The following is a 15,185-nucleotide window of genomic DNA, read 5'->3' on the forward strand; positions in this document are numbered from 1 at the left end:
TGAGAAAGTCAAATTCAAGTAATTGAATTTGGCGAATAAAGTTTGATATGATTAAATAGTGAATTGACAACTAAAGTTTGATATGATTAAATGTTATCAATATATGATTATGATGGACTCACATTATTGGGTTTTAGAAAAGTTCTAATATCCAATGAGCCCAGATGGAAGAAAGAAAAGGGCTAGATTCAATGTATTAAGAGAAGAGAAAGAAAAAATATTTTTCCTTTTCCACGTTATCCACCACAAACTCTTGGACTTCCCTTTGAGTTTATGGTAGCCACCTCTCTTTATTTCCTTTAGAGAAGTTGAGAAGACAACCTCTTGATCTTCCTTTGGAGAAGTTGAGAAGACAACTTCTTGATCTTTCCATTAGAGAGTTATAAGTAGCCCTCCTTAGAGAAAATTATGTGGACAATCTATTCCTCTTCTCCCTTGGAATTTTTGGAAGTCTACTCCTTTTCTTGAAGAATTTGGCAGCCCCTCCCCTCGAAAGAAGATAGTATTCTTCTTCTTTATCTTCCATCGAAAGAGTCTCATCTTCTTGTGTCGTTATAACCATTTCGATGAAAAACGACACTTGATCTCTAGTATGATCAACTATTAGAAAGGGGACTCCGATCGTGGACCAGATTAGACGGAGCAAGCACAAGTTTTAAGACAAACAAAAAAAAGTTATTTCGCTAAACTTGAAATAGTTGGAGTCATCCCCAAACAAAGGTTGTTTGGAAGGTATGTTTTCGCTTATGTTTTGATTCATTTATATATTAATGCATGTGTTAATAGTTTTATTTAGATTATGCTTAAATAATATAGTATATTTAATTTAGGTAGCTTTGCATGTCTAAATAAAAGGACTAAATTAATATTAAAGGAATTATTCACGTAATAGTTTATCTTTATTATATTTCAAGGATCTTACTTGAATGGTTAGATTGTAATGCATACTTAGATTAAAGATCATGCTCATATTTATTTTTGAAAAATCCATATGAATACTCCTTTAATTTAATTGTTAAATCATAAAATAAATTTTAAACTTCCGTTGTGCATAAGGATGTAGAAACACAATACCCGAATTTCGAATTCAGCATCAACACTAACAAGCATAAATCAAAATGAGTCAAATGCAAGCAACTTAAACATGGGAGATAGAATTTGATTATAAGCATACAAAAATCAATGAAAACATCCAACTACATCAAACCAACAACATATCTAATGAAGGCCGAAGGGATCACTGGATGGACGGAGTTGTGGATCGCAACGAAGGGGCTTCTCCTCTTCTAACCCGAAGAGGGGAAGGGGCTGCTATGGCTGGCAAGAAATGGAGAAGATGGTTGGAGTTGTTTTATGCGTGAAAATGGTGTCCGTGAGAGAGGGTGTGATGGAGATGGTTGAAGACTCCCCTCTTCTAACCCGAAGAGGAGAGGAACTCCGGCGAAGGCGTGGGTGCTAGACAGAGAAGGGTGACAACGGCTGGTTTTGGTGTGGAGGCAATGATACTTCTCCTCTTCTACCGTGAAGAGGAGATGGATCCGTATCTCCCACTTCTAGCCCGAGGAGGAAAATGGCTGGAGATTTTGATGGGCGGCATTGGTCAAACTCCTTTGATTGCCTTCTTCTGTGAGATGAGATAAGGATGAGGTGGAGCCCGACCGATGATGGTGAAGGTGGAGATGGTGTAGTCGGCCATTGGACTTGGTGGTGAGGCAATGGTGGAGGAGATAGTGGCGACGTCGGGTAGCGTCCGCGTGAGGAGAAGATCAAGCAGAACCCGTGAGAAGATCATTGTAGCCTCAATTTGGAATATGATCTCAGATCTGAACAGACGGTCCATAATGCTTCGGATCTTGGCTGGATCAATTCAGATCTAGATCAAAAGCTTCATAGCTTAATTTGTGGTGATGATCTACTCTCTCTTGAGCTTGGATGGATCATATCTTTTCAGATCTTGGATGGATGGTCCATATTGCTCCAAAACTCGATCTCCTCATTTACCAATATTTGAGCTCAATTTGGTCTAATTTGACTTGGGTCCATAATCCTTTGATGCCTACAAAGACCACATTAAAATATTAACATCAAATACTGTAAATATGAGATAAATTGCAATTAAGTTCAAAAATAAATGCAACTCATGAAATATGAAATAAACATGAAATGAACACAAGAGAATATCAAAAAGTATGCATATGAGTCAGAACATTGAATCAAAATTGTAGTCAATGCTAGCCCAACTGCATAGTACAGAAGTAGTTGGAATTTCGAATGCTTGCTCAAGATAGAGATTTTAGCTTAGTTATTGGAAAATTACAGAAGTACAAACCATGAACACTGCCAATTGCATATTTATCTTCCACTACTAAAAAAACGTGTACATACTTATTGAAGACAAAATTAACAGCTGTACAACATATTGACACCAGGCAAAACCAACATATCAAGAAAAACGCTTATAAGATTTTCACTGAAGAATGTATCACATCCAACATAGAAAATATATACTCGTTTCAAAAATAATATGAGAGAAGCATGGATCATGAAATGTCTTCTGGTCTGAGTTGAGAAGTTTTATCGAGAGTTCTTTTAAAGTGCGAAACAAAACCATGAAGACTCTATGTGAAGTTAGGGTATCAGGTGATTGGAGTCGTTGACCCAAAATTGAAAAGAGCTCTGGCCTAAAAGCAATTAGGCAAATATCATTGAAATATATATGATTCTAAACTAAGATAATATACCAGAGATGATATGATAATTTGTACATTGAAGACAAATACAAATGGGAAACAAGTAGTTGAAGTAAATTCATTGAATATCATGCACAACCAAATCAGTGCATGTGTGGCTCATGCAGAAATGGAAAATCCAACTAGAATCAAGAGTTAATATGAGACAACATGCTTGCATAGAAACTATGTGATGTAGAAGCAAACCAAATCAATGCTTTAGGTTGCATAGGGGGTGAATGATTTATGGTTTAATTGTAATGTTATCTCACCTTTTTATCCCTACTCTGTTCTAATTAGTTGCTGGACTCACTTTCTTCAGGTCTCTAATTAGATTTGGGATGTTTAAGTCTATGTAAGCAGCTTTTGAGAAGTTAAGGCCTTGTGACTAGCAACCTATTTTTAATTAATAAATATTGAAGCTATAAAAATCTGAATCTTGAAAGCGTTTGCATCAACTCTATTTGTAACTGTAAGTCATTGCCTAGTTCACAATATTATGCTACCAGAATATGCATAACAATGTGTGCTTGGAGTTTCAGATCATTTGAACTTCTAAACAAACACAATTTGTTATAAATTAGCGCTCCATCCATAATATTAGGAGTTAAAGGAAGTTCAGTATGATAATAGGTATATGCAAGATTCTTAGTTATTCTCAAACATTTTGGCTAAGTGATTTATGGAGAAGAAGAAAAACCACATGGCCATTTATCAATATCTGATAGAGCAAGATAAACAGCACCATTTACATTATGCAAATCAAGAAGGAAATAACTGGACTTGCTAATCCTACTAGAATGATATCTTAACATGTCAAAAACTAGATGGATCAATTCTGAACTAGTGTGATAGAGAAAATTACTAGCAAATTCATTTTATTACAGATTTTTAACTTCAGCAATGCTAATAAATGTAGTGCAGTATTTAAAAAGGAGAAAGAGGAATTTTTTTATATCATGAAGCAAAATGTTAATAATATTGTATATAAGTGAGGATAATGCTTTACTGCCACCAACTACCACCAATTAGAATCTTTATGAAATTTGATTTCCCCATCCATTAATCAGTGCGCAATAAGAAAATATCACCTGCATTTCCAATGAACCAGAATGTCCCATTAAGAGGTTAAGAGGACAACAGGAAAAGGGATCTGACATTTGAAGGTCAACAGCAATATTGTGGGTTAGAATCAAATATGTACATTTTGTCGAAAGAATAGTAATAGAAAGATTTAATTCCCTTCACATAGATTTATGTAATTATATAGTAATACCCAATGTGTTCTTTTCAAAATTCTACCTAATCACAACTCAAACAATCAAGTGAATGTTTCTCTGCTCCAAGCTTTTCTAGCTCACCTACAGTGCGAGAAATAGTAATCAAGTAAGAATTTCAAGAAGAACATTTCAATAGATAATGAATTTAAAGTGCAAGTATAGTCGGGCACAAAAAAAATAAAGCAATACTATTCTTTGGGGTAATCAATGCGTGCAATTTTTGCAACAAGAACAGCCAGCTGAATTGCTATCTGACCAATGACCAATGACACCAACAACGTAGCAGAATTAGCACAGATTCAAACTGGAAATTTAAGACCAGATAATTCAGATCTATGTTGTGCAAGTATAATGTAAAGTCAAGCCTTTCATCCCAAATAAAGTGCATAAAACAAAACCTAGCCAAACATCACCTGGGTATTTTCTTCTCGCAAGTGTAAGAGCAACTTTGTTTGGATGTGATTCTTCTCACCATTTCTAATGCCACTGGAAAAGGCATTTTCAGACATAGACAACAAAGAAATGAAGGTTGATAAGGCAAAAATTATGTTGCAGAATTTAAAAACATAAAGGCACTAGTGGAGGAGACAGAGGGGCTCTTCAGATGATTTTTTGGATATTTAAGAATGGAAGTTCCATTGAATGGAAAATTTTGGCAAACCAATCTGTTAAAAGTAATCAGTTGAAGAAAAGATAGTCAAAAGATAATAAACAGTCAACCGAATTCACATCACATAGCACAAATATAAAAAGAAGAATTTTTCCAGTCTTCTTGTTCTGAATCCTCCCATTGCAACTAGGAAATGACTGATGGAACACGCTTGATTCAGTTTATTTGGCTTCTAATCTTAGATAAGATATACATGAAAGGATGTAGCCCACTTATCACATGGCCCAGTTCCAGTTATTGAAAGAGCCTTCAGGAAATGGAGTCCACCCACAAGCCAAAGTAATGATGACATATTTAAGATAAATAGCTCCAGCTTCACATGAAGAACCTGCCCTCTCATCATTGAATGCCAAAGGGTATGGAAGCCAATCAATAAGCCACACACAATTCTATCAGTGAAAGCAATTGATCTCACAATGTATGGTTGAAAATCACTCTCTCTAAACAATGCTGAAGGTATATTCAAAAGTGAAGGATATAGGTAGGATGCATATGATTCTGGGCATAACTGCTGGAACAGCAGCTCATACAAGTTACTTTCATGACCAGCAAATCTATGTTGATAAGTTCAAGAAGATCAACAATCTAAGAGATGGAGCAAAACTAGGAGATCGAGCATCGCCAAGATCAGCTAATGACTAGGGACAACAAGTGGGACAACAGCCCAGCCCACGGAATTGCCATAACTTAGATAGTGAACACTTAAGTTTCATTTTTATCATGTGTGGTTTAGAGTTTATGGTGGCACTGTTTGTATGTTATCTATAGATACACATCGCTGCCCGTAGTTTTATGGTCCAAAAACATAACCAACAGAAACACACAAAAGTAGTAGGTTAGTGTACAGTGTATCACTAATCTAGGATGGCTATTCATCATCATCCTCTGTTAGATTGGTTGTTGCCTTTCTTTTTCATCGTGATGCATGAAGTGAAATCTTCTCTCCTTTCTTGTGGAATTTTTTACTTCCTTAGGGTTTCAATGTATAGTGTGCATTTGCATTATATTTGTTCTCACTTCAAAGTGTTTTTGTTTGATTTTTCATACTTGGGACCAAACTGATTTCAGCATGATTATGAATGGTTTGAATTTACAACAAGCAGGTCCAGCGGAACTTCCAATGGTTACACTAAGTATGTGGACAAGACAATTTCTTCTATGATATCAACAAACATATAAAGAATGCTTCGAGGACCTTAATAAACAAAAACTGGTACATCAGTCCCGTCAATTATAATGCTTCGAAAATGAGATATCCAGGCCAAGATAAAGACACCCGTGGGATAAGATAGTAACGCCAAGTGCATCTAGATAATGCAAGTAGACTCCCTATCTAGTGTAAACTCATCCATATGTGTCCAAATAGCGTTTCAGTTAGAACTATTTCTCCAAATGTCATCCTAATAACTAAATTCTCACTTGCCCGTTAAATTTAGTCCGCATAGGCAATGAACTATCTAACAACCTGAATCATTCTTAGTGACAAGTGAAATATGAATTGTTAGAACAAAAAAAACAGTAAAAGGAAAAAAAAACAAGAACGAGTGAGTTGAACTTCTCACGAGGTATCACGGCGGTGTCTCCAGTAGCGACTGATGCTGTTCTTAAAATACACAGAGGCAAGAAGAAGAGCATCATCCCGGCAACCTGAATCCCTCGCGGCAATGATCTCCTGCGTCAACCGTTTCCCGCAGTCAAACGATATGTTCAAGAAATATAGAGATCCTAAGGTTGCGATCCAAGGCGGCTAAAAATTACGAGAAGACAGGTGCAGAATCCGGGGCGGTTCTCGCACTGAGCTAGGGCGGATTCCGCTTGCTTGCGGGTGGACTCGTCAATGCTCAAGGCGTTGGAGAGGAACGAGTACACAGTGTGGAGGTCGGCTGCCGAGAGCGACATTTCCTCGCCGGAAGCCGAGTGATCCTTGCACGGAACCTGGATATGGCAATCGATTGAGGTTGATTTCGGTGGAGATCGGTGGATGTCAATGCAAAGGAAGCGGACAGCCTGAGTCGAGAGAAGGACGCGGACGGGTTTTCCCTGGCGAGAGGCGAGAGGCGAGAGGCGAGAGGCGAAGACGAACCGATAAAAGGAGAGAAGAGGGCAGATAGAAAAGTCGTTCTTTTTTAATTTCCCTTTTTAATCATCACTGCGATATTTAATTGAAGTCCTTCCTTTTTTTTTGTCTTATATTTTCCGTCCGGAATTGTATTACAAATCAGCATCAAATTTTCTGTATTATATTGTTTGACATGCCGATATAATTTTTTTCAAATATGTCCATGTAATCTTTAAAGTCTCTTATGATATATATATATAAGAGCACTCTATCCGATTTTTTACATTCTAAAATACTTTTATTTTAACACTATAATATAAAATTACTCTAATTTAATAAAAAAAATTATCATTATATTAAAATAATCTTTATTAATTTGATATTCTAATTTAGTTAAAATCACTTTGCGATATTGTAATTTTTGATGGTATTAAAATGAAATTTGATCAATTTTAATTAGTAAAATGTATTTTGATATAATAATATTTTATAATTAAATTATATAAAAAATATTGAAGGCAATAAATCTTAATTTGGGAAATTATATACTATCACCAGAACATCATGTCATTGTAAGATGCAATTGCAAGCAAACGACGAAATGGATAATAACAATAATACAACAATCAGTGAGTTTAATGTTCCTTCAATTCAGGACCATAAATAACAAATAATAATAGAATGGCCACAAAATTATGCCATGAAAAAAACAGGATTGATATGATCGTGCCAAATGCCTCAAATCAATCAACCACTCTCTTCGGCTTCAATTGTTGCAGATGCAGGATCCAGGACAGGAAAATGACGAGGAAGTATGAGGAGAGGCTCACTATTGCGATGACCCTGATATGCTTGACCCAGTGCGTAACCTAATGCTCTAGCAACTGGAACAGCAACAGCATTGCCCACTTGAATGTATCTGAAACAAGAATCAAACTGAGTTACGAGTTCAACTTAAAAGGATCGGGCAATTGGCTGATGATATTGTGTTGTATTTAAGAATTCTAAATTAGGTAAGTAGAACCAAGAAGTTGAGTTTTAATATCTACTTCTCATTTTATACCCTCTTTACCAACCACCAAGCACTACTACAACATTAAAGCACAAATAAGAGCAATGAGCAAGCAATATCTTAGTATCTAAAAATCTTATGAAAACCAGTATGAAAATATAAACGTTGAAAAGTGCAATTATATATATATATATATATATATATATATATATATATATGGTCTTCAAAATAAATATTTTTATTTTACGGTCTTCAATTGAGTCAAAATAGAGGAAAGGAAGAAAAAGAAAACAATAGTTTCCATGTCTACTTCAGTAGAGGAATTAAAAAGGTACGAAATATCTCTCTTTTAATTCAGTCCAAATTTACCCTGAAAAGGTATAAAATAATAGGATATTATCAAAAAAGAGTAATTTTAAAACTGCCTGTCTTGAATGAAAAAAAAAAAGTCAAAAAGTTGAAATTAATTTAAAAAAACTAAGTAATATCAACAAAATAATTTTACCAAAAATGCTCATTTTATGAAGTACCACAGCAAACTATGTTAGTGACACATCAACATAGAGAAAGAAAACTATAATAGGAGTTGGTTCTACCTTTCTTTTATTGACCCTCGGAGTTGATAGTAATCTGGGAAGCCTTGTAGCCTGGCATTCTCACGAATTGAGAGTACTCTATCTTGCTCTGGGTGCAAAATTACCTATCAACATACAAATCATTACAATGATTAACAACTAAAAAACCTTATGTACTGTAGTTCATCAATTTAATGTTGTACCTGGTTGTGAGGCTCAGCTCTTGTTACAACAGTGGGAACCGTTTCATCCCACCACAGCCGTCCAAAAGGCCTATAAAAAAAATTATTATAAACTAAATATTGTAGCAGATATGGTACAAGATAAGAAAAAATGATGTTGTAGTGTACTTCGGGGATTTTCCTTTGATAAAGGACATTGCATAATCAGGAACCTGCAGCAAAGAATTGTTTCAGATGAGCTGAGATTACACCTATAGCTAGCAATCAATGCCTCATTAAGTACCAGTGGTTTCCCAGATGGCAAGTAAACTCTCTCGACTTCTGGATCCCACTCAACTATATTATCATTACCAACTCTAACTCCTGGCAAATCCCTGAAGTTTGCACCCTACAAAGACAACCAAATTTTGAATTGAGTCTGAATTCAGAACAATATTCCCTCACAGAATCGAAAAGCAAGAACTAAGAGTGGGGAGACCAAGCAAACCTTTTTCTTTGGTATTGCACAAACTCGCTGATAATCATCCTCATTTAATTGCAAAGGCCTGTGATCAAAAAGTGGATATTTTGCAATAGGCCTCTCCACAATAGACCCAGAAGCTAAAGCTTCTGCACATCAAACAGAAAACTATTATGAAAGCACAGTCAACAGAAAAACCTAAAAACAATAGGACACTGTAGAAATGTTGCTTGTGATGCAAACTAGGAACATTACTACAGGATTTTAAAATTTATTATGGGAAAATCTTCTCTTTACACGAATAAGCTTTTTAAGAAATAGAAAGTTGAAAATAGTTTATTCTAGAGTATGAAAAAATTTGGCATGTTCTAATTTAGTAGGATTTCGTAGAATTATCGTATTTCCCAATTAACTATCTTTGCCTTTAAATCAGTTAGAGTGAGGTCTACAAAAGAAAGTTGTGTTGTTTCAATTTATCAATTTATGGCACTAGCAAACAATTACTTGTTCAAAAATTTACATGGTAGAAATTTTATAATAGCCAAAACAAAATATATAGAGAGAGAAATAATATCCTACACACCCTTAAGTGAGCAACTGTAGAGGACATCTGACGTGGGCAATGTTGTGGCAAATCTCATCTTTTTCCTCTCTCATCTACATGCAAGAAAATAAAATTCTCTTCTTTCCTTTGATTGTATTCAACAACCACTATAATATTGATTTTTAAAAACTAGCACCACAATCTAAATACACCAATATTTAAGCTGTGTTGCTAGTTTCAAGCACCAAAGTGGTGCCATTTTTTAAAAAACAACACCATAGTAGTAATTGATGTATTTAAGCTGTGATGTTTATTTTAAAATGCTACCACCGCAGTGATAGCTAGTGTATTTAAGCTGTGATGCTGGTGGGCCAAAGTGGTTGTTGCATGCAATTAAAGAAGATAAAACAAAGAATTTTATTTTATTGCATGCATATGAGAGAGAAAAGAGATGAGATTTGTCACAACACCACATTAGATCACTCACATCGGAGGTCGCCCACAGTCACTCACCTAAGGAAGTGCAAGATATCATATATATATATATATATATAATGCAACATACCAATCCTTGAAAGACGAATGAACTTCTGGAACTCTGTGATTGGAGGTCTACCATAGGGCATTTCATCTCTATCTTCATAATTATTGATCTAATTCAAAGTAGGAATAGTACATATTAATAACTTCAATAATCCATGAATTGTGTAAAATTGATTAAATCAAATGAGAATATAAATACCACAGGGAGGTCAGATATTGCATCCTCTAAGAGTAGTTTCTTCTCAAGTTGAGGATGTTGATCTTCATTATATGCAACAATGTTTTGCTATAAATGAGCAAGACATTAGTAGGAAATACAGCAAGACACAAAGATTAAGCTTTAGTTACCATCAGACTAGCATAAGTCAGATTCAAGTCCTAATTGATTTCATTTTAGTCAAATATAACCGTCAAATAATATGCATATTCAAACCAAGATCATATGCCAAGTTAGAATAGAATATTGAATATAGCAAATAGCAAATTTGTTAAAATCAGTTACTATTAATCAAGTCTAGTTTAACTAATAAAATTACAAACTTTATTTGGGAATACACGACCATAATGTTACTAACTGATATTCATAAAAACTAATGGATATAAAAGGCTATTGAGAATGGAATACATAGTCTGTACCTCAAACTCATTAGGTGTACCCCCACGAACCACCACATCATGAGTAGGTCATGGAAATTGAGGCAAAATCTGCAACAAAAAATGTTAGAACACACTAAACAAAAAACTCAAGAAATTTATGATATTGCACATGGAAAAAAGTGCAACCTCAGTTGGGCGAGCACCCCAAAGGAATGCTCGCATTCGAAATTGAGGCAAACCGTAGCATCCAGCAACCATCATACCAAGCCTTGCCTGATAGTTCATGGCAACTAGCCTGCTCAATGCATATCTTCCCAAAAAACCATTAGCAAACTTGAGAATGTCAACCACATTCTCCATAAGGACATATTTTGGTTTCAAGAAATTAACAATATCCATAAAAACAAGCATTTGTTGATTCTTTGGATCTTCTAATGGGGCATTTATATTTCTGAATCGATTAAATCCACTTATTCCTTGACATGGTGGACCACCACAAATCACATCCACTTGGCCCTGTAGTAAGAGCAAATAAACAATTAGAACATGTAAAAGAATCACATTTTAAATTTACCAACTAGAAAGGAAAAGTTAAAAGAATGAAAGAAAAAACCATACAGGTAATGGTAAAATATTCTTCTTGTATCCACTCTTCACAAACTCCATAATTTTCTCTTCACAATTGCTGGTAGAGCATATTTAAGTTACAAATCAGCTATAAAATATTAGAAACAGTATTCGTGCATTAAGTACCTTAAGCCATCAATTGGCTCCCATGTATCATAGCTAGGATTATATCCTTTCCAACGAACCTACAAGATGGAGAAAAGTTACTCAATGCTTTTTTTGATGCTGTAAGGATGGAAAATCTTGGATCACTTGCTTCAGTCATGTACCTTAAACATCAATCCAACTTTTCCAATGTTATTTGGATCACCATAGCAAATATCAAGTAAATTTTCAACCTCAAATTCTTCACCATTTGGAGGCTTTGAATCTTCATGTTCTTTATCATCTAAACCATTAAAATCACTTTCTTCTTCATCGAAACTTTGGTCACTAAGTACACAGTACTTGGTGCATAATTTCACCCATTCATTCAAAAGAGCCAAAAAATCATTGGCTTTCTCATTTCTCACCTAGAAAACAAGTCTACCGTAGCAAACACTAACCGTATTGCAAAAAACAAAGCAAGTAACTCTTAAATGTTTTGAAAGTTAAAATAAATGATTCAGTTAGCACTACCTGAGTCTCTGGATGATTGAGCTTTAAGCTTTCACATGCATATTGATTGAAATCAACCGCCCAACACTACAAAACCAATATATATAAAGTCAAGTATATATAGTTAGCACATTCAATGAGGTCTGCAGGATTAACTTACAGTTTGGAGATTCATGTCAGACAAACTGGCACCCAGACATAAACCAGTAGACATTGCCCCACAGCCTGAATAGAGATCAAGCAAAGTGATGACATTCTTTTGACCAAATGTAGCCTCAGAATCTGGTGTTTTCTGATTTGTGGCATTAGTAGGATCTTCTGAAGAAACAGTGGATGAAGAACCACTATCAGTCCCAGCATGTTCTGGAATCAAGAAAAAAAAAAGAATCAGAGTAAGTGATAGACAATACCAATTACCAAAATCTCAGAAAATAATAATACTACCATTGGACAGATTTTCAAATGTAGAATATGCCAAAGAATATGACATATCATAATAAAGATCACATGGAGGAATGTTTTTCTCCTTAGCTTCCAAATCAATCTGTCATAGGAGGACATAATCAAGTTAGACATCTCAAAAACTAATTTAGAACAATCATCTAGATAATGTTAAGAAAAATATCAAGATATTTAAACCAACATTTGGAGTCACTCGTTTAATTTGTATCTTTGAGACAATGCAGTCCAACACATTGTCATTTGTCTCTTTTGATAAGAAAACTCTTCTTGAATCATGCACCACTTTGACTCCATGACAATGAGCATGTTCCTTGATAACCTAGAATTTAGTAATAAAATATACATCAAGGAATTCAATTTCCAAGAAAAGTTAATGTTAGAAAATCTAATGTTACTTACAGTATCTTCTGCTCTGAAAAACCATTGAGCAGTAAAGTATAGTTGATTATCAGTTGCTTGAAAAAATTCAACTATATGACCAATATAGTCAGCCTCTCCTTCACCTGCCTGAAATTATCAACCATGATAATTTATAAGGCAAAAGATAGTTTCCACATCCATGTTAACTATATAAAAAATAATCAACTTTCATGTCATACAAAAGAACAAAGCATGAGAGAAATGTGAGAATTAAATTAACAATTTTTCATGTCAACCAATAGCAAAAAGTGCCATACAACTAAACTTATCAACATAACTTTCCAAATGAGATTAAAATGAGGTATACAAAGTATTGTAAATATTAATAAATACTAAAGATGTTTCCTTTTTCATTCCAAAAATATGATAATCATGAGAAAGATAAAGAATATGTTAAATGAAACATTGATAAAACAACTTAGAAAAAGATAAAACAACTATGAGAGAAAGAAACAATGCAATATTATTACATTTTTCTTTTTCCAATTTTGAGAAAAAAAGATAAATAAGCATGAGAAAAAGAAAGAATGTCATAGTATTGTATTATCTTTTCCCAATTTTCATAATATAATGTCAAACTTAAAAAATGAACTTTTGTATTAGAACTAAGAAAACAAGCATGTGTATAATGAGGTAGAATATTGAAAAATGCTGCAGCCAGAGTTAAGTTTATTCAATATTTAGTTCAGAACAGCTATGTCAAACAAAATGTTAAGAATAAATATCACAAAGCTCACTTTCACATATGCATCATCATAAAGGTTGTAAGTAACTCCATCCACTATGGCCTTCAAATAATGCTGCCTTGCCAGCAATATTGGTTCATCATCCACACTAAAATTAGAGAAGATATATCATTCATATATCATAGATAATGAGAGAAAACCAGAGAAATAACAAAAAATACTTTTGAAATTGAGCTCTCACCTTTTGGCACTTCCAGAAGCATAGATCCTCTTTAACCACACAAAGAAAAAGCATAAATATAATCAGGTGACAACTATCAAAAAGACATTAAACTGCAAATGATTTTAAATACATGTCTTACTTTCCTCTGGTATCTCTCTGGCCAACGCTGTTTGGCTTCGGCCGCGGGAATAGGCTCGCCAATAAAGTGGCAGGCGAGCACAACATTTTCCTTTGACGTTTTGTTATAGCCAGCCCTCTTCTTCGGTGATAGTTTGATGCTCACCACTTCCTTCAGCTCTTTCTCTTCCGCCTCCTGATTTTCAGCTTCTTCAGATGTTTGATCGCTAGCAACATCATATCCTTCATCACCGATGCAGATATCCTTCTTCTTAATTGACTGATCCAGTGTTGGATCCGTCGATGCTACCTCACTAGCCTCGCCAACGATCTCCATGACTCGATTCTTGACTCCATCCAGGCCCCTGGCGCTACATCCGTTCGCATTTGCCACCCTCTTTTTTCTTTTGGTGGTTGGATCCGTCGGCTCTACCTGGTTTGCCCCTCCGACCACCACCGATGCCTCCATCTCCCTATTTGTGCTTACATCTGCAGCTATGGCACTATCTTTGCCAGCCTCAGAGGCACGCTTCTTTCCCCTAGTGGTGGGCGGTGTGGCGCGGGCACCGTTAGCCTCGGCGTCCAGCTTCGTCCGTCGCGTGCGCTTCTCCGCCGACGCCGTGGCCATTTCGGGAAGGTGTGAGGCCGACAACTGCGTGAACGACGGAAGAGGGATCGGACTTACAGGAATTGCTCTCCCCTCCTCCGCATTCGTCGCGCGCTTTTTTCCTCTGGTGGTTGGAGCCGACGGCGCTACCTCGTTCGCCGCTCCGACCACCGCCGCTCTTTCCGTGGCGCTATTCTCACTTCCATCTGCAGCCGTGGCACCGTCGATGCCAGCATCAGTCGCGCGCATCTTGCTTCGGGTGCTGGGGGGAGTAGCACGAGCACCGCTGGCCTCGGCCGCCCGCCTAACCCGCCGATCTCGCTTCTCCACCGACGCCGCAGTCATTTCAGGAAGCTGGGAGGTAGAGAACAGCGTGGAAGAATGCAGAAAGATGGTTGGAGGAGGGGATTGTCTAGGGTTTCGCAGCGGCGTCACCGCGTGGGAGATACTTAAAATCTGAATCGGAGGTGAAAATGTGGGGCTGTGAAAAGAGCGGGAACCGGAATCGTGGAAAATGAGATAAGTGGTTTGAAAGAAAATTTTGGGGTCCGAACGAATTTGGGCGGTAGATTTAAATTTTTGCAGTGCGCATCGTAGGAAGAGTTGACCGTTGAGCGCTGACTAAACATAGGAATGTGATTCATTTCTCACTAATTACCATACTAACTACATTAACAATATGCCATTAAAAATAATTATATACTTTCATTAAAAAATATTTTACGATATCTTTAAAATAATTAAAGAGATAAGTTTAAACAATTTTTTTTTGGTGGAGCTGTCCACACCCTAATT

The 15,185-nt window shown here is 35.9% G+C and overlaps 1 protein-coding gene and 1 pseudogene across 1 annotated transcript; both read right to left on the minus strand.

Annotated features, from left to right (window-relative positions):
• Positions 1-1,079: 1,079 nt before the first annotated feature.
• LOC122013341 (importin-11-like) lies at positions 1,080-6,789 on the minus strand. Its single transcript, XM_042569598.1, has 4 exons — positions 6,438-6,789; positions 6,242-6,351; positions 4,423-4,495; positions 1,080-4,260 (listed from the first exon to the last, which is right to left on the minus strand). The coding sequence occupies exons 1-4, from the start codon at positions 6,576-6,578 to the stop codon at positions 4,198-4,200; spliced, it is 387 nt and encodes a 128-aa protein (XP_042425532.1). The 5' UTR covers positions 6,579-6,789; the 3' UTR covers positions 1,080-4,197.
• Positions 6,790-7,308: 519 nt separating this feature from the next.
• Positions 7,309-14,862, minus strand: LOC122013340 (annotated as a pseudogene).
• Between the last annotated feature and the right edge of the window lie 323 nt (positions 14,863-15,185).

This window comes from Zingiber officinale, chromosome 8B (genome assembly GCF_018446385.1).
Source record: "Zingiber officinale cultivar Zhangliang chromosome 8B, Zo_v1.1, whole genome shotgun sequence".
NCBI classification, from domain to species: Eukaryota; Viridiplantae; Streptophyta; class Magnoliopsida; order Zingiberales; family Zingiberaceae; genus Zingiber; species Zingiber officinale.